Source organism: Triplophysa rosa, linkage group LG23 (assembly GCF_024868665.1).
Source record: "Triplophysa rosa linkage group LG23, Trosa_1v2, whole genome shotgun sequence".
Taxonomy (NCBI): Eukaryota; Metazoa; Chordata; class Actinopteri; order Cypriniformes; family Nemacheilidae; genus Triplophysa; species Triplophysa rosa.
Window position 1 is genome coordinate 11851306 of NC_079912.1, and position 24553 is coordinate 11875858.

General features: G+C 39.5%; 1 protein-coding gene across 1 annotated transcript in view; it reads right to left on the reverse strand.

Moving 5' to 3' along the window:
- The window catches only part of rttn (rotatin), a 48950-nt gene extending 26926 nt beyond the window's left edge, over positions 1 to 22024 (reverse strand). The window contains 27 exon segments of the mRNA XM_057322550.1: positions 5220 to 5389; positions 7198 to 7342; positions 7868 to 8107; positions 8195 to 8386; positions 8489 to 8554; positions 8973 to 9069; positions 9931 to 10048; positions 10803 to 10891; positions 11578 to 11677; positions 11924 to 12095; positions 12180 to 12319; positions 12764 to 12880; positions 13143 to 13268; positions 13621 to 13747; positions 13857 to 13969; positions 15150 to 15362; positions 15649 to 15819; positions 17067 to 17182; positions 17297 to 17484; positions 17874 to 18039; positions 18470 to 18617; positions 19583 to 19697; positions 19790 to 19880; positions 20345 to 20422; positions 20631 to 20826; positions 21040 to 21227; positions 21903 to 22024. Of these exon segments, the coding sequence (XP_057178533.1) occupies positions 5220 to 5389; positions 7198 to 7342; positions 7868 to 8107; positions 8195 to 8386; positions 8489 to 8554; positions 8973 to 9069; positions 9931 to 10048; positions 10803 to 10891; positions 11578 to 11677; positions 11924 to 12095; positions 12180 to 12319; positions 12764 to 12880; positions 13143 to 13268; positions 13621 to 13747; positions 13857 to 13969; positions 15150 to 15362; positions 15649 to 15819; positions 17067 to 17182; positions 17297 to 17484; positions 17874 to 18039; positions 18470 to 18617; positions 19583 to 19697; positions 19790 to 19880; positions 20345 to 20422; positions 20631 to 20826; positions 21040 to 21227; positions 21903 to 21939 (3719 nt within the window). The 5' untranslated portion in view covers positions 21940 to 22024.
- Positions 22025 to 24553: the final 2529 nt, after the last annotated feature.

The window sequence follows — 24553 nt, forward strand, 5'->3', positions numbered from 1 at the left end:
TTTTGAGAAATGTCTCAGTGGTTTTGGGTCCATACAATAGAAGTCAATGTTGTTTGGTTACCAACATTCTTGAAAATATTTTCAAGTTCTGCAGAAGAAAGAAAGTCAAACTGCTTTAAAATGACACGAGGGTGAGTAAATGATAAAAAAAACATACTTTGTCCAAACTATCCCTTTAAGAATCACATTCTGGGGCCGAGTAGGAATAAAACATAAAAATAAAGCTATAAGGGGCAAACCAACAAAGCTCCTTTATTACACATTACGAGTAAAACAAAACAAGAAAATGTTCAGTTTAAGAAAAAAATTATGTTAGCACACTCCAGATGACTGTAAACCTCCAAACATTCACAAACAGTATGTAAGGGAGCTCTTAGCTGGAAACGCTTGTAAATGTCTGGAAGATTGAAGGAACGGGTTGAAAATGTATATTTGCCATTTGTGCATAATTTGTGCTAGATAACTTAAAGGGTTGTTTATGATCTTGCCCATTTAAAGTTAAAAAGCAGTAACTGCTATAAACTTTATAACGACAGCGAGCTGAAAGTATTACAGTCAGATAGTCAGATGTAGTCTTATTGGTGATTTTCAAACCACTGCGGATTGTACCTCTGAGCAACGTGATGAGAAGAGACGTCTGCTGAGCCAGACTGTGACGCAGTGAGGGGTCTTCAAACACCAGCTTCCTCAACATGCACACGCTGGGCTCCAACAAGCAATCCATGCTCTACATAATGATACAAAATCTGAATGGTACACCTTCAACTATCAAAATATCCTAGCAGATTAGATTTAGAGCAAGAGATGAGAAGCTCCAGGCCTTTCAGAAGCATGCAATGGAATATGCTGAAGTAATAAATTGGAGTTTTGTTAATTGTTGGAAGAACTTTGACACAATGTTGTGCTTGGGGAAAAACTTTGACACAATGTTGTGCTTGGGGAAAAACTTTGACACAATGTCGTGCCTGGGGAAACCACATTTCTGTGACACCACTAGGTTGTTTAGAGGTGGCATGCCACAGTTACCACACTGTAGTCGTAACAAGCCATCACAATTGAGTCTAGAGGTGTTTACCCCGTCAACACAATCACAACGGCAGTCATAACAGTCAGAGTGAAACTACTGTGCCGCAAAAAGATCGACAGCCTCAAGGCTAAGAAGTCATAACAAACAGCCAAACAACATCATAATTGACATCAACAGCTAACAAGGCGTAGCAAATGGAGGCGAGGCATCAGATTCTGCACGTGGTGTAAGTGCCAGGACATTTGTGCCTAATTCTCCCTAATTAACCATATTAGCTGGACAGAGTTCTGCACAAAGCTTTTAGCTTGGGGACATACAGATCATACAAGAGAAGAAAATTAGGACTGACTTATTCTTGACTGACACCAGTATATAGCTGCATATGTGGGCTTCATTAGTCTAAATGTTCTTTGACTGAATTCATTCATGAAAAAAGGCGAACGAAAAACATTACCGTTGCATTGTTGTTGACACTCTCCGAGATGAAAGATATAAGCTTGTCTGATAAACCCAAGGCCTTCAGAACAGCATGCATTGATGGATCTGGAAAAAAATACAATGGCGCATAAACTATAATGGTGAAAGAAAGAAAGAAAGAAAGAAAGAAAGAAAGAAAGAAAGAAAGAAAGAAATAGAAAGAAATAGAAAGAGAAAGAGAAAGAAAGAAAAAAAGAAAGAAATAGAAAGAAATAGAAAGAGAAAGAGAAAGAAAGAAAAAAAGAGAAAGAAAGAAAGAAAGTAAGGGTTGATGTATGGATGGACGGATGGACTGGTGGGTGTTTGGATGCATGAATAAATTACCGCATGGTTGGATGGATGGGCGGAAAAATGCATGAATAATAGGATGGATGCATGCATGGGAAGATAGATGCTTGGATGGAAAAACATGGAATAAAGGATAGATAGATAAATGCATGAATGCACGGATGGATAGGGGATGGGGGATGGATGGATGGATGCATGGGTGGGTGGATAGATAGATGGACAGACGCATGGATGGAAAAACACGGAAGAAAGGATGGCTAGATAAATGCATGGATGGATAAATAGATGGGTCAATGGGTGGGTGTAGGACAGACAAACGCATAAATGCACGGATGGATTGGTGCATGGGTGTGGGGATGAATGGACGCATGGGTGGATGGATGGATGGATGGATGGACGGACGCATGGGTTGATAAATCAATGAAAAGATAGATGAATGAATGAATGGATGGATGGATGAATACCTTGCAAAACAACAGCCAGCTGCTCAGCTGCAGATCTCCGTAAAACTACATCCACAGTCTCTGATGTGAGAATATTGTACAACTTATTTACAGACTCCACCTGCTCAGAGAGAACACAGTCCATACAGAGAGAGAGAAAGAACAGTGTATCACATAAACTAACTGCACAGGGAACACAGCAACATCATTAAGATACAGATAAATATTCCACTAGCTCTTCTAACTTTGAAAAGAAAACAGCACGCATAAAGAAAGAAAGAAAGAAAGAAAGAAAGAAAGAAAGAAAGAAAGAAAGAAAGAAAGAAAGAAAGAAAGAAAGAAAAATTTGCAAGCAGTCGTTGTTTACCTTCACATACGACTTGTCTGGAGTATTCAACTTGACGTCAACAGATTTATTGACAATGTAGATGTCTGGTAAAGAGGACAGTGTGGAACTGTCCAGGGCTGGTCTGGTGGTCCCGGCACCTTCAGTGCTGGTCAAGTGCGGAAGCAGATGCTCGACTGCTGTTTTCCTCACACTGAAAGTCCCAAACAAAAACAACGGGTGCATTTAACAAACAGTCAACAGAAAACAAACCTTCTGGCGTGCAGCTTAAACTCACGTGTGATGCTTGGAGAACAAAAGCCGAAGGGCGGCCCGTAGCCTGGCTGTCAGAGAAAGCACCTCATCTCCTCTATCGGCAGATGCTTCACTTATCAGAAGGACGCAGTTTCCCAGGACGTCGTCTGTGCCCGCATAACTCTAATATACAGAATGNGTGGTCATTGCCTGTCGACGCGGACAACGACGTAGAAGTATAAATGAAAACCGACACGCAGGCTACGGCGTAGAGGCTACGGCATAGGTCCGACACTCGAGTATAAACTTACCTTTACACTCCCCCAGCACTCCAACTTGTTTCGGGAAAGTTTTTTATAAGTCTTTTATTGGGCAATTCTCCCGGAAAAGCTCGGTAAGGCGAAAGACATAGCCCGTCCACGTGCCAACTGTACCATCAAGATTGGCTGCACTGCGTCAAGATTGGCTGCGCTGTGGGCCTGCAGCTGCAGCTCGTTACACTTGCGATAGTGAGAGAAGTCAGTAGGTTTTTTGTTCACGGCATTTCAATGATGGATGTTATATAAATGGTGGATATAACGGTGGATTTGGAGATTGTTTGAAACTGATAGATGGCGCGGCCCCAGTGCTAAAAGATGCCGGACATGAACCACACGCGTTAAGTGAAACTAAGTCATATGTCTTTGTTGGCAATCGGCACGTAACGTTACGTGCATAATGTAAAAAACAAGAAGGGATTAATGCGATGATGTAATGTTATTGTGTGATTGTGCTATAGTTCCATCCCTCCTGCCTGCCTCCAGCAGCTCGTGTTTTCCGGAAATAATCATACAGCTGTATCTCTCTTTTATAAATCAAACTAACTACTCTTCGAAGATACGACGCATGCTATACTACTGTATAGGTACTCAAGATTAATATGAGATTGGCAGTGTGTAACCCCACACTGCGTGTGTAACCCCATTTTTTAGAAAAATGTTTGTGGTGCAAAACAAGCCTTTTCTTATATATATATTTTTTACACCTCTTTCATAATAAGCTTCTTGTCCTGTTTGGGATTCAATGGGGGTTCTTTTAATCTCTGTTTTTATGTTTTTTATGTTCCACTCAATCTCACATTGAAAATCTCTATCCATCTAACATGAGCATTGTACATGAGTCAAGCCAGGCCTACTTATTTACACACTGTGGTTTACACAGAATAGAAAAATCTGAAGTAGTTGACACTTTATTCTGTCACAGCGGTATGTGCCATCATAAAACCAAGAACATTGAGCAAAAGCATAACGCAGACACTGAACAAACTACAATTACTAAATTAAACAATCTTCTTCATCTTCAGACTACTGTTATATTGTATAACTCCACAGGATACTAAAATATCTAAACATTACATACAACTGCAAAGAAACATGTGCATGCTGTGTTTATTCTTTTAATATTCTGCTTGTTATGAAAAATACAGAGCTAAATTAACCATAACGTCAGAAAGACCATAAGCACCTGCCAGAACGATAGCTTTCATTTTAGTTGGCAGCTTATAAAATGAAAACGTATGCAGGGAAATGTCTCGGTAAATCAGATTTGCATTACACAGCGGGAGCTTTAGATTTACAGATCCTCAAGGATTTTGCGGGAGTTATTCCATAAATAACTAAATTAAATCAAAGGCATCATTCGATTTGTATTTTACCCCTGATGGCAGGTAGAGGTACAAGTCTCCCTGTGAGGGTAGTAAAAAGCGTTATGCATATAAAGGATGAGAGAGAATACAGAGAGTATTTCTGGAATAGCAAATCTGCCTTGTCTGCCTAAATGGTCTCAGCGAGTTTGTTTTGAGGAGCAAACAGATGTTGTTGAGTGTTTTCACACCCTCATTAACCACAGGTGCACAATGAACTCAATAGCAGCTACAGCTCTTGAATACATGTTGGTTTGAAGTCATTAAAATGCACAGCGGTCTCAAAACCTATCATCCTACTTGAAACAAGACACATCAAAGCGTCAGTTCATGCCTTTAATCGAAAAAAGCTTGACAGAACCACGGTGTAGTGGTTAACACGTACTCCACAAACGAGCCTTGGTGCTCATGCAGATGACACAGGTTCGAATCCTCACTTTTTCCCCTAATATCCATAAACTGAACTGAACATCACAACAAATGTTATTTTTCCCAGCATGTTTGGGCTTCGATTCGATAATCTTCCATAAACAAGACACAAAGCCAAGGCAGTACTCATGTGGCACACTGTTTGGGGGTTCTAAAGATAGAGCTGGCAGATGCCCGACTGCATGGGTTAAAAAAATATGAGTGAGTCATTAAGTGTGATTCTGTCGCTAAATAAGTCAGTGAGTCACTCCATGTGCCGAGTTTGTGACTCACTGTCCTGTGTGTGTGTTTTACCTGTCAGAAGTGTGTGTCAGTCGTAGAAGCAGAGTGTTGAAGAGCCCTGTCAGTTCTCTTTGTAGCCGGTGACTGAGGTGGGCATGGAGCTCATCTGCCTCCCCCTGCAACTGGATCTGTGTGTTTGCCTGCTCACCGCTCAGCAACAGGTTCAGTAGGGTGTGTGACTCCTACACACAAACACACACGGGTTACTTAACAATCTGATCTGTCACTTACAACCGTCCAGTGCCTCTGGACATGCCTGAGTACAACCGGATTCATCTGCCACAGAAAAATATGAATAAAATAGCAGCTTCATTAGAAATTCATCCACCTTCATTCAACAGCAGCAATACAAATCCTACAGAGAATTTATCTACAAAGCCACCCAGATGAATAAACAACATTTGTAAATTTTTGAAGAAAATGTTACTGGCATCCCGGCCATATCAAACTTGCTAACGTGTTTTGGAAGTTACGGATGCCTGTTGCTAGGGTGATCTGGTTGGTTGCTAGGACATCAAGAGATAGTGTCTAGAGTGTTTAGGTCAGTTGCTAGGACACAACAGACATCTGCTAGGGTCTCCTGGTTGGTTGCTAGGACATCAAGAGACTGCTACAGTGTTCTGGTTGGTCGCTAGAACAACATTTACATTTACATTTATGCATTTGGCAGACGCTTTTATCCAAAGCGACTTACATTGCATTGTATTATACATTTGTTTCTGACTATGTGCATTCCCCTGGGATTGAACCCATGACCTTGGCATTGCTAGTGCCGTGCTCTAACCACTGAGCCACAGGAAAGCTCTACATCCTAAGGGTGTGCTAAGTGGTTGCTAGGACACCAAATGCCAGTTTATGGGGTGTTCTGGATGGTTGCTAGGACACAGAGACAGTTGCTAGGGTGTTCCAGTTGGTTGCTAGGATATCAAGAGACAGTTGCTAGGGTTTTCTTGTTGGTTGTTAGGACACCAAGTGCCAGTTGCTGGGGTGTGTTGGTTAGTTACCAATTGCCAAGTACTAGGACGATCTGGTAGGTTGCTAGAACACAAAGTGTGATCTGCTATGGTATTCTGGTTGGTTGCTAGTACATCAAGAGACGGTTGCTATGGTATCCTGTTTGGTTGCTAAGACATAAGACAGTTGCTAGGGTGTTCTGGTTGGTTGATAGAACACCAAGTGCCAGTTGCTATCGTGTTCTGGTTGGTTTCAAGGACAAGAGACAGTTGTTAGGGTACCAAGTGCCAGTTGCGAGAGCTTGCTGCTTCTTGTCCCAAGTTAATAAAGCCCAGCCCCCAGTCTCTTTAATACTGTGTGGGGCTTGAGGTTTAGACTGAAGTCTGATTATTAAAAAAAAGAACAGTACTATCCACATCAATATTCCATGCAAACGGAGCTATCATTCATAACCATAGCAGGACAAGTCACACACTGATAATATGGGGGGAGGAATATTTGCCTGAGCAAGCACTACTAAACAGAATAAATTTACTATTGTGACTATGTGCTCCATTTAGACAGCACAAATGTTTAAGGAGCACTCCAGCGATTGTGGATTTGCTCTGCATTTCACCACCTACCCCACCAGGCGTTTCATCAAATCCAGATTTCTCTGTTGAGCGTCAGGGCAGGTTTGTATGTATACATACAAAATTAATGCGAGGCAGGACAGGAAAAGGCTGATTATACTGTAGCTAAAAAAACAAAAACAGCCTCTGTCTAAGAAATAACTATGGTTGACGAACGGCTCTTGGTTACTGGCAGTAATACGTTATTAATGTATTTCTATCGCTCTGCTGGTGATTTATTTCAGCTCCTCCTAATAAATACACCACACTGTGCTCATTTGAAGTTGTGTGGTGGGGGGGAAACTAATTTTATTAAAGGTGGATGAGCCTCTTTATTGTCTTACAAGGCCTGTAAAGTCATCTCAGACAAACACAATCACTCATCCATAACAGATTTAACACGGTTATGGTTTCTTCAACAATACCTGGTTTAGGAGCAGTTCTAATAGCCATTTCAGGTCCGCGTGGTCTGATTCAGACTGATTTTGCTTGAAAAATGTGTTGAGGAATGACACAATATCCATCAATAGTCTTTCATCTTGACTGCAGGCTGGACGCACCATGAAAAATCTATCAGATGAACAAAGATAGAGAAAAACTGTTTATGTCAATGTTGTTCGAAAAGGTGTCAAGTTGAAAAAAATGCAATATTGTCTTACCACAGGAACCCATTTTGACTACAACGAAAGTAATCTCAGAATAAATCTAATATTAATACTTCTAAATGTATGTATGAAAATTTGCATTTTAACTGTAAAGTCTGTTGTTGTTTTTGGTGGCAATTGAAAATATAACACAAAAGCTGTTGACTAAGCCTATTTTGTACTGAAACTGAAGCACTCCTTACTGGAACAAGAAGCTGTAGGTTTCTGCTTTAGCGACAGTGTCATATCTAACATCTATTTTGCTAAAGATAAAGTGTTGTTCTGCTTTGTGTCTGGAATCTGTCAGTTCATTCATTCTTCAGGGTTGTGATATGCAAGCGCACTCCATCAAACTCACGCAAAGTCATGCCCGGTGATCACAAATCACATATCTGAGGTATAGACCAAACGCATCAATAGATCAAAACACAGAGGACGACGGTGTGTGCACCTTCTCACAGCTGAGTGCCAGCTGAGGGTTTGCAGGATGCTCTTGCTGCTCTCTGCGGTGGATTTGACAGCCAGTCGATCAGTCAGAAGGTAAAGGTGCATCCTGGTCATAGCGGAGGTAACTGCACTGTGTGAACTGGCGTCCTGGACCGCCTGAACGCAGTCTTGCAAACCAGACCTGATGTTGCTTATACGCAACACCACGGCCTGAGATTCCGACAGCACCAGATCGCTGTGAAACCTTGAGAATGAGACATCATGAGATTATGGGGTTTACTTGTCAAAAACCTCACCAACCCAAAAATACACATTAGTGAATCTAACTCACTCAGGTACATCACTCCTGAAGCACCTTAGGTGCTCCAGCAGCCCATCTATCCCAGCATGCCATGCTCTGTTCCAGGTGATCTGCATCGCCTCCCATGCAGGCTTCAGACTTAGCAGGTCTGAGTAGATTGGGAGAACTGAACAGTAGGGACTCACCGCATGGTGTGAGGGAGCTTGAAATGGCAGATTATACCTGTTAGAACAGCATGGGTGAGAGAATGTAATAGAGTCAATTTATAGGCAAATTAAACAGTTTCTTTTAATGCACAGCTAGATTTTATTAGATGCGCTTTACCTTCGTATAACAGAGGCGGGCAGTGAGAAGGGAGACAAGGCTGTATCTGAGCCTGCTTTATCGGTCCTGATTGAGGAACAACGATTATTAAATGTAACATGAGCCAAAGCATTCCTTTTTCATTAAAAGTCTGCCATCACTATAATTGTCTGCTGGATATGCCAATGTTTAAAGGGACAGTTCACCTAAAAATGATAATACTTTTTTATTCACCCTCATGTCGTTCAAAACCTGATTCATTTTCTACTGCAGAACACAAAAGAAGATATTTTAAAGAATTACGGTAACCGAACAACATTGACTTCCATTAGACACAAAAGAGACATTTCTCCAAATATCTTCTTTTGTGTTCCACAGAGAAAAGAAAGCCATACAGGTTTTGAATGACATAAAGGGGAATAAAATAGTGAAAGGCTCACATATTTTACATTTGGACCAATGGCTTGTATGATGTACAATCTTAGAACATAAAACAAAAACATACCAAACATCCATTCGTGCTATTTCATCAAACAGCAGAATAGACATCAACGCAGCAACCTCACTCACATCACCTTTATTTTCCTTTATTAACAGAGAAGCTTAAAAAAAAGATTAAGAACAAAGTATGAATTGCATATTTATGACAACAAATACATGGAAAACACACTTGAAAGCTGAAGAGTGTAATTTCTGTCTCTGTATATTAACAATGGATAGCATAAAGCATTTTACCTTCAGAAAAATGTGCACACCGTTGCTTTAAAGGAACACAAATTAATTTACTATTTCATCATTTATTCACCCTGATGTCATTCAAAAACTCTTTCTTCTGTGGAACACAAAAGAAGATGTTTTGAGAAATGTCTCAGTGGTTTTGGGTCCATACAATAGAAGTCAATGTTGTTTGGTTACCAACATTCTTGAAAATATTTTCAAGTTCTGCAGAAGAAAGAAAGTCAAACTGCTTTAAAATGACACGAGGGTGAGTAAATGATAAAAAAAACATACTTTGTCCAAACTATCCCTTTAAGAATCACATTCTGGGGCCGAGTAGGAATAAAACATAAAAATAAAGCTATAAGGGGCAAACCAACAAAGCTCCTTTATTACACATTACGAGTAAAACAAAACAAGAAAATGTTCAGTTTAAGAAAAAAATTATGTTAGCACACTCCAGATGACTGTAAACCTCCAAACATTCACAAACAGTATGTAAGGGAGCTCTTAGCTGGAAACGCTTGTAAATGTCTGGAAGATTGAAGGAACGGGTTGAAAATGTATATTTGCCATTTGTGCATAATTTGTGCTAGATAACTTAAAGGGTTGTTTATGATCTTGCCCATTTAAAGTTAAAAAGCAGTAACTGCTATAAACTTTATAACGACAGCGAGCTGAAAGTATTACAGTCAGATAGTCAGATGTAGTCTTATTGGTGATTTTCAAACCACTGCGGATTGTACCTCTGAGCAACGTGATGAGAAGAGACGTCTGCTGAGCCAGACTGTGACGCAGTGAGGGGTCTTCAAACACCAGCTTCCTCAACATGCACACGCTGGGCTCCAACAAGCAATCCATGCTCTACATAATGATACAAAATCTGAATGGTACACCTTCAACTATCAAAATATCCTAGCAGATTAGATTTAGAGCAAGAGATGAGAAGCTCCAGGCCTTTCAGAAGCATGCAATGGAATATGCTGAAGTAATAAATTGGAGTTTTGTTAATTGTTGGAAGAACTTTGACACAATGTTGTGCTTGGGGAAAAACTTTGACACAATGTTGTGCTTGGGGAAAAACTTTGACACAATGTCGTGCCTGGGGAAACCACATTTCTGTGACACCACTAGGTTGTTTAGAGGTGGCATGCCACAGTTACCACACTGTAGTCGTAACAAGCCATCACAATTGAGTCTAGAGGTGTTTACCCCGTCAACACAATCACAACGGCAGTCATAACAGTCAGAGTGAAACTACTGTGCCGCAAAAAGATCGACAGCCTCAAGGCTAAGAAGTCATAACAAACAGCCAAACAACATCATAATTGACATCAACAGCTAACAAGGCGTAGCAAATGGAGGCGAGGCATCAGATTCTGCACGTGGTGTAAGTGCCAGGACATTTGTGCCTAATTCTCCCTAATTAACCATATTAGCTGGACAGAGTTCTGCACAAAGCTTTTAGCTTGGGGACATACAGATCATACAAGAGAAGAAAATTAGGACTGACTTATTCTTGACTGACACCAGTATATAGCTGCATATGTGGGCTTCATTAGTCTAAATGTTCTTTGACTGAATTCATTCATGAAAAAAGGCGAACGAAAAACATTACCGATGCATTGTTGTTGACACTCTCCGAGATGAAAGATATAAGCTTGTCTGATAAACCCAAGGCCTTCAGAACAGCATGCATTGATGGATCTGGAAAAAAATACAATGGCGCATAAACTATAATGGTGAAAGAAAGAAAGAAAGAAAGAAAGAAAGAAAGAAAGAAAGAAAGAAAGAAATAGAAAGAAATAGAAAGAGAAAGAGAAAGAAAGAAAAAAAGAAAGAAATAGAAAGAAATAGAAAGAGAAAGAGAAAGAAAGAAAAAAAGAGAAAGAAAGAAAGAAAGTAAGGGTTGATGTATGGATGGACGGATGGACTGGTGGGTGTTTGGATGCATGAATAAATTACCGCATGGTTGGATGGATGGGCGGAAAAATGCATGAATAATAGGATGGATGCATGCATGGGAAGATAGATGCTTGGATGGAAAAACATGGAATAAAGGATAGATAGATAAATGCATGAATGCACGGATGGATAGGGGATGGGGGATGGATGGATGGATGCATGGGTGGGTGGATAGATAGATGGACAGACGCATGGATGGAAAAACACGGAAGAAAGGATGGCTAGATAAATGCATGGATGGATAAATAGATGGGTCAATGGGTGGGTGTAGGACAGACAAACGCATAAATGCACGGATGGATTGGTGCATGGGTGTGGGGATGAATGGACGCATGGGTGGATGGATGGATGGATGGATGGACGGACGCATGGGTTGATAAATCAATGAAAAGATAGATGAATGAATGAATGGATGGATGGATGAATACCTTGCAAAACAACAGCCAGCTGCTCAGCTGCAGATCTCCGTAAAACTACATCCACAGTCTCTGATGTGAGAATATTGTACAACTTATTTACAGACTCCACCTGCTCAGAGAGAACACAGTCCATACAGAGAGAGAGAAAGAACAGTGTATCACATAAACTAACTGCACAGGGAACACAGCAACATCATTAAGATACAGATAAATATTCCACTAGCTCTTCTAACTTTGAAAAGAAAACAGCACGCATAAAGAAAGAAAGAAAGAAAGAAAGAAAGAAAGAAAGAAAGAAAGAAAGAAAGAAAGAAAGAAAGAAAGAAAGAAAAATTTGCAAGCAGTCGTTGTTTACCTTCACATACGACTTGTCTGGAGTATTCAACTTGACGTCAACAGATTTATTGACAATGTAGATGTCTGGTAAAGAGGACAGTGTGGAACTGTCCAGGGCTGGTCTGGTGGTCCCGGCACCTTCAGTGCTGGTCAAGTGCGGAAGCAGATGCTCGACTGCTGTTTTCCTCACACTGAAAGTCCCAAACAAAAACAACGGGTGCATTTAACAAACAGTCAACAGAAAACAAACCTTCTGGCGTGCAGCTTAAACTCACGTGTGATGCTTGGAGAACAAAAGCCGAAGGGCGGCCCGTAGCCTGGCTGTCAGAGAAAGCACCTCATCTCCTCTATCGGCAGATGCTTCACTTATCAGAAGGACGCAGTTTCCCAGGACGTCGTCTGTGCCCGCATAACTCTAATATACAGAATGCATCAGGATCTAACGTGGCCGCGGCAGACAAAAGAGCCACAAACGTAACCCAGCTGAGCGCAATGATAAACAAACACGCCACTTGTGTTTTATTGACAGAACGAACCAATTACAGAGCCTTCTTTAGGAAAACATGAATCAAATGTGAGGACCTTGACAAGATTTATGAATATTCAACAGCACAGACATCTTACCCACCACACCGTATGAGGTGTTTAAAGAATAAAACGTATCTTCAGTAGTTAGAAAGCACAAAATAACCTTGTTTTAAATAAAATGCGGCGTAACATAGATATTACTAGTCTGCCTCGGGCGTCTTGCAAACACGTTAATATTACATAGAAAATTATTCTTCCAGCCTAGTTTGATGGTTATGTTGCACTTGTGTGTGTGTAGACAGAAGCGTGGAGAGAAAGAAAGAGTGTGCACCTGTAATACGGGAATGACCACGTAAAGTGCCTCATTAAATCTGCTCCAACTTGCGGCTGTCATCATCAATCGTCCCTTCAGCAGATAGAGCAGAATATCCTTGGCAGCGCAGCTCACCTTTGGATCACACATAAACTAAGTTGATGGCTCTATGATATTGCGCTTATAACAAGCTATCTCATCCGAATACGGCATCTGAGGTACGCCACCAACAGGGGTCACACGAGGGCAATTCCAATGTCAAACATTAGCTTGGCATGACCCCAGTAACACATTAAACATCCAGCACAGCTACATTATTTATCAGAGAGCTGTGTATGGGTATAACAAGGGTTTCTTTATTGTGCATTACATGGAAACGGGAAGCTGAATAATTCACCTCTCTTGCTTGGTCTTGAAGGCCAAACACGCTGATCTCATATAGAACGCGGGGGTGAAGCAGAAAGTATATGCCGTTGCAGATGGATGATGCCGGTTTGGCCACGTTTTGAACTCCCAAACATTCCTGTGGGGGTGAGAGAGGCACGATGGGGTCGTAGCGTTGTCATGTACAGAGGTGAAAGCCCATTGCATTCTATGTAAAGTGTAATAGAATTGCAAGGAAGTGTGAAGGTAATTTAATGTATAGTACACATACACACCCATAACCAAGTAACACTTTATCTCGAACATAAAATACTGTACATTACAATATTATACTTCCTGGAGGACATAACTAATAACCAGCTCCAGGAACCGTGTAAAACATGTTATCATCAGAAGCTGGTTTTAGCTGGATTCTGTGTCATTTTTGTTTTCGGATTTGTTCTTTTCTCAAAATAGGCCCCAGCGGCCAATTTCCACAGTACAGCACGTACCTTCAAAATGCTCAGAGTGCAAGAGTAGGTTTCCGCCTTCACTGGGGACATAGGATGAGACAAAAGCTTCAGAAATAACTTCTGACTTTCCGATTGCAGCAGTGGGCTCGCGTGTTCAAACTTCCACCTACGGAGAGACACGATTTTTACAGATTTTTAGACGTTGACACCTCTACAGCAGCACTAGGCAAAACAGCAGATGGCAATGGCGGTTTCCATAATTGTAAGTAACTCACAGGTAGGAGCAAATCTGGACACATTCCTTCACCACCGGTAAGTGCTGATGGTATGGAAAAGCATCGGTTGCTTGGTCAGCGAGATCCAAAAGTTCGTGCCAATTCTTATCTCCCTGTAATAAAGCATTTCATATTTATAAGATTTACTATAAAAGTTTAAAAATTCAGTTTATTTACCCGTACTAAAGATGTCATTTCCATTCTAAAGATGTAAGGTGTATTTATTTGGTGGAAAACAAAAGTAATAAGGTTCTATTTGTTAACTGCATTAAATGCATGAACTAACAACGAACAACCTTTCCACACAATTTATTCATCTTAAAGAATGTTAATTTGAACATTTACTAAAACATGAACAATGAACTACCACGAATGAACGAAAAACAAATGTATTCTTATTAACTAACCTTTAAGATGTTATAATATTATATGAAAATATATTGCTCATTGATCGTTTATGTTAGCAAATGCATTAAAGGGAAAGTTTACCCAAAAACAAAAATTCTGTAATCATTTACTCACCCTTGAGTTGTTCCAAACCTGTATAAATGTCTTTGTGCTGATGAACACAGAGAAAGATATTTGGAAGAATGCTCGTAAACGAACAGTTCTTGGCCACTAATGATTACCATAGTTGGAAAAATTACCATGGCTAATCCTTTCCTACTTTCTTCAAAATATCTTCTTTTGTGTTGAACAGAACATTTTTTTTATAAAGCAACATTTTCTACTGTGGGAGTCAATGGTGGCCAAGAACTGATTGGTAACAAGCATTCTTCCAAATATTTTTTTCTGTGTGCATCAGAACAAAGTTTATACAGATATGGAACAACTTGAGGGTCAAAGAAAACCAAAATTTTCATTTTTGGGTGACCATGTTAACAAAACTAGTTTGAATCTTTACCAATATTTTTGAAGAATCCTTTTGCTGCAAAATAGACAAAGCAAAAGATCGAAATAAAATCCCTACATGACTTCTGCCCAACATTCCAACATTTTGAAACCATACGGTTACAAAATTCACTCATAACTGTCACCTCCACAGAGAATTTTATCATCCCTTTCTGTTTTTTATTTATTTTACGACCTTGACAGCCATGGTCACTATGAACTGTGTTATGACAAGAACTGTGTAAAAACCCTTAATAAAAATGTACTTTTGGATCCAACAAAAAACAAAGCTGGTATTAAATATCAGGGTGATTAAAGGATGACGACACTTTTATTTTTAAATAAAAAATTTGAGTGAATATGGAATTGTGTGCAACAAATAAAGATGGTTCGAATTATTACCTTAGCTTGTGCTTCCTTTAGAAAAGTGCAGCAGGCCTCCATACAATAAGAAACGCGAGACACCCTTCGATAAAGGTTGTATCTTTCCAAACAAGCCTGTTCTAGGTAAGCCACGGCTGACTCGTGTATAATAGGGTACGCCACACTGAAAGATGTATCAAGACACATGAGAAATATGGCAGCCACTGTACTTTCAGGAAGGTTCACACCAGCCTGTACGGAAAGACAAAAAATACAGTGTAAAGAGTTAACAAGTGCACACACTAAAATAAAACACACTAAATAAATAAACAAACACTAATCATTTTGACCGTAATTGTAGCGCTGTCCTTAGGTCTACAGCATAACTGAACAATTGACCCTTTCACAGCGACTTCTGGGGGTTTTCACACTCTCGTTTGTTTTAATAATGACGTGAAGGACACGGCCATATGTCCATTCAGCGACGGCGACATGGCTTATTAATGTCTAAGAATGGAACGGCCATATGCTCGCTCACCTTCTCCACAGGTAACAAGGTTTGCAGGAGACGGATTGTAAATATGGCAGTGCCAATAAAGGCCATTCTGTGGTGGATCAGAGACGATTCGGGCTGTTCAGAGGAGGTCATGCCATGATGGTAGCACATAACGTCTCCCAACATCTCTACACATGCTTGTAGTTTCTCCCTCTGTTACAAAACACAAAAAACAGAGTGATTCGACAGTACAAGGGGCCTGACAACATCTTGCCAGTAGGAGGCAGCAAGAGTCCTGTGCATTTCAAAGAAAGTTTTATGGATGCCAGTTTTTTTTTGTTGATAAAACGCCATAAGCATCAATGAGGGACGGAGTCATGCATTGAAATACATAATTACAGTATGTGCGGCGGGGAATGTTCACATAAGTGCACAGATATTAAGCACAATAAACGTGTTTAATGTGATTTGTACGAGTAAAAAGCATTTACAGAAGAAGCGACTTTGAAACCCTAAATAATCCTTTGTATGGATGTAATGTAAGGTATGTGAATGATTTTAGATAAAACACACTAAAGAAATAATGGTAAACTCTGCACCATATATAACGCTATTTTTGCATTATAAGTAACACTTTACAGTTAGGCTTTTAAAGCAATAGTTAATATGAACTAACACTGACCAGTACATTTATCATGGTTAGTATTAGTACATGTAAAACATTGACAGGTTAAAGCATGTTAATGCATTATGAGCTTAAATGACCTATTAACAATTGTAATTGTACGTTAACATTTAAGTTCAAGTGTGTAGATTTTCTGTCAATAGTGTCAAACACAAACTACAAAAATAATATTGGTTTTCTAAACACGCCGCTTGGCTGCTATTGGTCAAGGGAAACCGACAGACCTGCTCTGAACTCACGAACATAGATTAAAGGAAAGTCGCTAGGGCTGCACAAATAAACACAACATTTTGGTAGCACTGAGTCAGAGTTGACACTTTTCAGAAAAAACGAATACTACTTATACAGTAAAGGTATTTCTGCATAATTATAAACATTGAAAAATAATATGCCGTAAATAAATCGGAGCACTTAATTTTACAGTAAAAAATATTGTTTTATAGAAGGTCATAACATCCAATGCATAAGCTCATCACAACGTAAAAAATGTTATTTTAAAGTGACAAATGTCCTGACAGAAACACCAGATGTTTTGAACTGTGGTCAGAAGCAAACAGGGAAGTTTAAGTGGTGAAACCAGCCTAAGAAACAACCGGCGTGCCACGATTGATTTGCGCTGATAGCTTAACGTTCTCCAATGACCATCTGTCCCTCAGAGTGAGTGGAGTGATCGGGACGTAAAAGGCGACAGGTGTGTGTTTGTATGCACTGATGCAGACATCAGCCTCTCGGCTGCGGCTCTGCACCGTGGAGGAGGGCTGTTGAAGACACTTGCCAGCTCTGTCGCAGTGAGGCTCTGCTCGTCCCACACCTCGGGGGCCACGCTGTCTCCCAGAAGCCCCTGCGTCGCCGCCAGCATCTCCAGCGCCCGCTGGAAAACCTTCAGGCTCTCTTAAAGGATCGAGATGAAAGGAGAATTTGAAAAGATGGATTTTGGAAGTATGTCTGTAGTGGGATTGGAACAGCTGTAGCTGATAGAGACGGCGGTTTTGAGAGGCCTCTGACCTGTATTGATGAGTGGGAGAGCGTGCTCCATGGCCGCCACACCGAATCTAGCCAAGCTCCACTGCTGAAGCTGAAGCTCCAGTGATTCTTCCGCCTCCATCTCTGGGGGGAGCTCCAGGTGGGGCTGCGGGAGGGGAGACTGCTGGGCCGGCCTGGGGGGAACCCCTCTCTGACTGCTGCTGTTGCTGCTGTATACAATCAAAAAGAATCCTTAATTGGCTAAGACACGGATGGTTGTAAGCAACATTAGAAAAAATAAAAAAAAATTCAGGGAGTGCTGAACGTTTTTTCTATATTTAGTTCCTATCAATTCATTTATTTCCTGCTCGTCTCTAGAGTTTAGCCTGTATTATCTGCTCCAGTATTTCATATATGTTAATCATCTTAGTTGTGATTGGATAACTTAGTGTAATTAATACTGAATAGGCATTGAAATACACAATAAAAGCAAAAATGATCACTCCAAGCATGTTCATATACATGAAACATTTAAACCAGCTTTATTCTCGTATGTAAAGTGATTCACACTGCCATGTATATTAATTGAAACAGTTGGCTTTAACGGTTAGAGCTGCACCTAGAAGAGGCAGCATCGCCATCCTGGCCATCGCCTCGCACCCGCTGACCGGGCCGGCCCACTACTGAGGGTCTGGGAGAGCATTCCTCTGGGGTCGATACCCCGGACCGCTGTGTTCCCCTCACCTCATGAGAGTAGGAGATAGAGGAGTTCTGAGACACAGGATCTAAACGAGGGAGATAATGAGATGGATATTAACACTCAGAATATACAGAAAAATACATAAATATATGAGAAATTAAAGTGATAGTTCACCCAAAACTTAAAATTCTTTCATCAAGTACTCACACTCATGTCATTGCAAACCTGTATGACTTTCTTTCTTCTGCAGAACACAAAAGAAGATATTTATAAGAATGCTGCTAACCAAACAACACAGGCCCTTACTTCCACTGTATGGCCACAAAACCATTTTCTCAAAATATCTTCTTTTGTGTTGCACAGAAGAAAGAGTCATACAGAAGCTATTGACATAAAGGGGGAATAAAATAAACGAATAATGACAAAATGTTTATTTTTAACCCTTAACTAAGAAACTCGCCAAGCAAAACCATGTTAGACTAAGAACATTTTACAGGGGTGCGATGGTGGGATACCTTGCTTGGCAGAATGGAAGCTGGGATCCCTGTAGAAACGCAGGCGGCTCCTCAGGTTCCTACAAAGCTGCTCCAGACAGGCCAATGCTTGAAACGCCAGGTAACTGACATCACCGTCAGTGTTCAGACCAAGAAGTGACAGGAGACTCTGGAGCAGAAATTTGGTTAGTTAGTTATAGAATAGCCTAAATGACTTATACAAAGATGCAGATCAATGTCTAGCCCATTTAAAGTAAATGCAATATCGTGCTGCACCCAGTAAGGCCAGAAACGTATTGGGAATAGGGTCTATTTCATAGTCATATTGACATGGAACAGTTGACAAGTGATTTTTTATTCCATTAGGCACTAAATAAAAAGCCACCTGATCGTGACTTTTAAGTTGTGTAATTTGTACCAATTTAAATTCACTAGCCCTCCAGTGGTACCAAAGCCATGCCAATGAATCACAGTGATTCAATAAACTTAATTGAATTGATCAACTAGAGTCAGAACCAGTGCGACCTTCAATTCCTTAACAATTACACAAAAGACCAAGAACATTAGAAACAGATATCGTACATTTAGATCGCAAGTACCTTTCGAAAGATTTGCAACCATGTATTCTACATATTTCAAAATTCTTTCGTATGTCTCCGTTTATTCAACATTGCATGTTCTGCTCTGCTGTTGTAAGAAGCACCACAGAAAGAAATCTTCAGTGAAATATTAGGGGTGAATGAAGAAAATCATGCCAAAAACAACTTTTTTCTAGCAAATCATATCAATAAACCATCGTCACTGAGGACATTAGTGCACTTATCTTAGACATAATGAGGTATTTATGCCAACACTTAATACAAATAACACAGCGATCACTTGTTGTTTTAAATGCTTGTACTAAAATGCTAAGTGTCAGCTTACTACAGCCCCAAACAAAAGAAACAATTTCCTGCTGTCAATTCCATCATTTCCAGACATGAACTTATTCTACAACCAACACTACTGAATAATAAAAATGGACCTGGAACTATAAAGCCCACAATATCAGATTCATTTATGTCACTTATGGCAGCTCATTAAAACTCAAACGGCATTTACGGATCTAAGACAGAAATCACATTTAAATCTTACTTGCACTGTACTTGGCCTTTGCAGAAAGATTTCAGCGGGGAAGTCTTGCATGATCACATCACGAAGCAGCTCACAGGTGGTCCGTACCAAATTGTGGTTGTCGCTTCTAAGGGAACTAAAGATTGATCGAGCGAAAGGTTATTAGACCAGCATGTGAAATAAGATGGCATTACCTGTAAAATTACACTAAGAAGAGGAGACCAATACCTTTCATTTGATGACAATATATGTTGATCTGTTGTGTTTAAAGACAGCCATGGAAAAACGGAGAACTTCAGGCATCTTACAGAAGTGTTGACTGCAGAGGAAAGAACATAAAAACACGTTATAAGGGTATAAGGGAAGACTTTACACTAAAACTAAATTAAACGTATTCACTACAAGTATTCTGAACAAGAGACAAGAGGCCAGTGTGAGTTTGTACATGGCATACATCAGTTTTGTATGTTTCTATGCCTTGCTAAGCCAGACATGTGGTTTTCTGTGACAGTCTGAATGGGTTAAACATTATGTTTTGTAAACAAATATACTTTTTTTTATTAAAGAGTACAACCAAATACACATTCAGATTTGGAAAATATTAAAACTGATCAATTGTGGTGGGGCAACAAAAAATACTAGCCAGTACATTGCAACTAGATTATCGAACACATAAAGTACATCTTTACAGTCATCCATGTTACAGAATAAATAGGTAAAAGTTCTCCTTGAAAGTTATTATAACAGAAAGTTTGCTGATGTTTGAAAGTTGATATCACCCACCTAATACTCTGGGGCCTGGAGCATCTGTCTGCCTGAGTTGACTGCACTGGAAATATCCCCTCGCCGAAGAGTCCTCTTCTAAGAACACAAAACCAGCTGGAGATGAAAACTGAATCGGAAACCTGTACCTTCATACTATTCTATGCTCTAATTCAGTGCACTTCAAAAGACGCTGCTACACAGCCATTCAAAATGCCTATGTGACAACCTTGGAGACGATGAAATGAACATCTACAGAAATCTGTGGAATAAAAGGAATTAAAATCGATATAACATTTTTCCAAACCTGTCTGCAGCAAGGGAACAGAATGTGGCTGGTAGGTGGTGGTGGGTGGACAACTAGGCAGGACCTCTGGAAGGTGGAACAGCTGATCGAAAATGCTGTCTACGCTTGTGCGCAGGTGAGGATCCACATTAGGTGAGAGCTGTGTTAGGAATTCAACAGCCCCTACATCCCGTAGCATTTGTGCTCCAGTCGGGTGCTTTGACAGGGTATGGAAACCAAAATTAGACACTGCTCTAAACATGCCGGCTAGAAAAATAACATGGTGGTTTCTTTCTAACATCCCTATGTGTGCTTTCTTTTAATGTGATTTGTAACGAATAGTACCGCTGAACAGCGAGCCATTAAAACATCATTCCCTGTCATTAGCATCTCACTTAATACAGCTGAATCATTCCGAGCATTATTCTACCTTTGACAGTGTACAGATCAACTCCAGAACCTCCTCTTGCATTGGAACCTCAGGAAAATTAAACCATTCCAGTAGGTAAACGAACAGCATCCTTTCCTGGACCAGATCGGGAGTAGAGATGAGACCATGATCCAGTTTGCTTCTGATATTTTTAAGAGCCCGAACTCTGATTTCAGCTAAGGAGTGTCCTTGTGGGGGGGGGAAATCAGTAAAGTAAGAATACAGAGCAGTATGTATTTATTCACAAAATCAAATGAATAAATAAGTCAAAACAATACAAAACCAGCAGTTGCTGCCAATACAATTTAATATAATATTAATAATAATTTGTATTATTATATTTGATTGATTGATTTCTAGAGTACAAAAAGCTATAAGAATAAATAAAGTTCATAAAGTCCCCTTACAATCAAAATAATCCTGATATTGTTCGTAAAACCATAGTAAGCACAAACTTAACATTGTCTTACCATATAAGTTAACCATTTATTTATGATATTTGTAGTAAAACGTTGGTTCATAAAAGGGGATCAACATGGTGGTTACTAACGTTACGCTTTTGCTATAATAAAACTTTTAGACAATAATTCTGAAAAGTAAAACTTTGACAGATCAAAGTACACATATCGATCAAAACACACATTACGACGTCGTTTTAGCATAAATGCAAGGCACAATATTAATACAGAATAACAATGTGATGTGATTAGGTAACGTTAAACATGGTTACAGACAGTTACAGTTCACAACTGTACAGTACAACTTCACTTGTCTTTAGCTTCTCAAGCTAACTTACATAAACAACAGTTGCCTGATAGACGTTTAACGCGAAAAAAAGCGATCTTACAAACAAATCGTCTTACCTATCTTCTTGATGAGCGATGAGAACTCCATGATCATACAGTTCTCCGGTGAAAATACTAACGTTACATTTATTGTGAAGAACGACGTTTTCGGTTAAACGTCACATCCTCGCCATCACTGCTGGCAGCAGCGCGCGTCTGTTTTCAACTAGCGCGCCACAGTCAGGCACTTCCGGTATATGTCACAAAGTTCTGTTTGCCTAGTTTTTCCGATAAATGCTAAATATTCCATGAGTGATGTAATCTGCTTACTTTTATTTATAACTGTATCCGTAATTTGGTATATTTATTTATTTATGCCGTTATTTATTAATTTATTTATTCATTCATTCGTCCATTCATTTATTGTTAGTAAATTGTTCTGTTTAAAAACTACAATTTTATTGGACATAAGAAGGCATCAGTGTACCCGTGGTTATTTTGATATTACAAATGCCAGTGGTTTATAAATTAGGTTATTTTTCATAAAGCCTTGGTTAAGTTCGTTTGTTGAAAAACAATGACCTGCTTCAGTCTGCTGGTTCATACAATTAGATTCATCGTTGTTTGGAGAAACAACATGCTTTTTCGAGGACTAGATATGACCTACAATATATCCCTTATTGATTTCTGTGTGGCATTTGTACTGTGAATCTTTCTACCACCTAGAAATGTCACTGTTTATTACAACACTGATACCACTATCACCTACTCTGTTTACACACAATAAAAATAAATCTTGCCCGATACAGTGAGATGAATAAAGTCATCTGTTTTATTTCCAAATGTGATCAGTGTGCAAGAGACATTTCTTAGATATCCTTTTTCATATATCAAGCTAATATTCTACCAAACAATAATTGGACATAAAATAACTGGTGTGCAAAGACTCTTGAGTCTGTGCGTGTGATTTTGCAGGTGGCATTGATTTGGTGACTAACATTTTCACACTCTGGATAGGGACATATGATAACACAGTGGGATCCTCAAATGTGATAATTAAATCCATCTGGATTTTGATAGATAATTGTCAAAAAGCACATTTTTAGCTTAAAAATGGTCCGTGCATTAAAAGTGGTAAGTGACAGAGGACAAATGTGTGTTCCAGCTGATTTAAATATGAATTGCAACTGAGCTTGCACAAGATGATCAACATCTGTTATTTATTTTTACTATTTTATCTGGGAGAAAGGCACTTTCCAAGCAGACACTGCATAAATATTTGTAGATTTAACACAATCGATGGTAGTATATTTAAATACTCAGGAGCACAGGATTAAATAAATTGCTGGATGACGTTGAGGCTATAGTTTTAGCCAGAAAGTTAAAAACTTGTTTCCACAAAATTCCTTTGTGACTGAAAAGAACAGCTTTTTACACATATTTTTAGTGGGGTCCAAAAGTCATTTAAAAAACCTTGGATGTCTAAATTCACTGTTTTTCAGGAAATGAAAAAACACAGTACTTTTTAAGTGATTAAATACTCTGTTGTCAAAGTTAACAAGCACTTTTTAATATATATTTTTTATTAGTTAAACCCAGTGACAAACATAAAGAGTAACTACTAATAAAAATATGGAGATATAAGGTTTCAGAAGGACAGCTGCATGCGATGTTGTGTCATTATAACTTATTTTGATGAATGCTATAGGGTGCAGTCCATCTGTTATAATACCAAGAATCACTATGGAAATTAACAACTTTTTTGAAATACACAAGTTTGCTTGATTATATAACATTCTGCATGGGTTGAATTCAGAGGATCATCTAATGAATATCATGGGCTGACTTTTCCCCTCTCTGTCATCAGTCTTTATAGGCTATCAGAACTATGGGCCTGTATGAGGCGGGGTGAAATATGGTTTAACCGATTAAATGTTCGCCATGTGCTCACCGTGATAGACCCTGCTGGTAATCAGGCTAGATCTGAGATCAGTCATTCAAAGCATTCCAGCCTGCAGAAACAGACTACAGCTTCAGATGAATGTGTCCTGGGTTCAGTATGATTCATCACCTTCAGTGGTTCGCCAGAGCTTCACCATCAAAATCATTCTATTTGTCTAAAGCACCCCAGAGCTGCGGTCTCCTCCCCGAGCATTCTGACCAGTTGATATGCTCTCAGCACATCCCTGACCTAAAGACCTTTAGACAAATTTCCCTGTTTTATTTTCCACATGACTGTCTCTTTCTGATATGTGAAACTGCGATATGGAAGGGTTCGGTCGGTTACCTGCTGTGAGATAAAGTGCTTGGTTGATGAACCAAATCTATCTTACTGGCTCGCACGCATGCTCATTTTAGGACTCATCGTGAATTGTCCAATACGACACATATCCCAAACCTCGGGTTTGTTTGATATTGCAAGACACTTCTATTTATAATTTGGTTATTTTAAAAGTTATTTGGTTCTATAGGCTAACTGAACAACAACAGTATTGACTTGCATTGGTTTTGTGTCTGTACAATATAAGTGAATGCTGCTCAGTTACCAACATTTTTCAAAATATCTTCTTGTTCTACAGAAGAAAGGAAGTCATACAGGTTTGAAATGACAAGAGGGTGAGTAAATGATGACAGAATTTTCATTTAAAGCAATTACTTAAAAGAAAACACAATCAACAGCACTGTAAAACAAAAGATGATTCAACTGGTTACCTGGTTGCCTTTTGTTG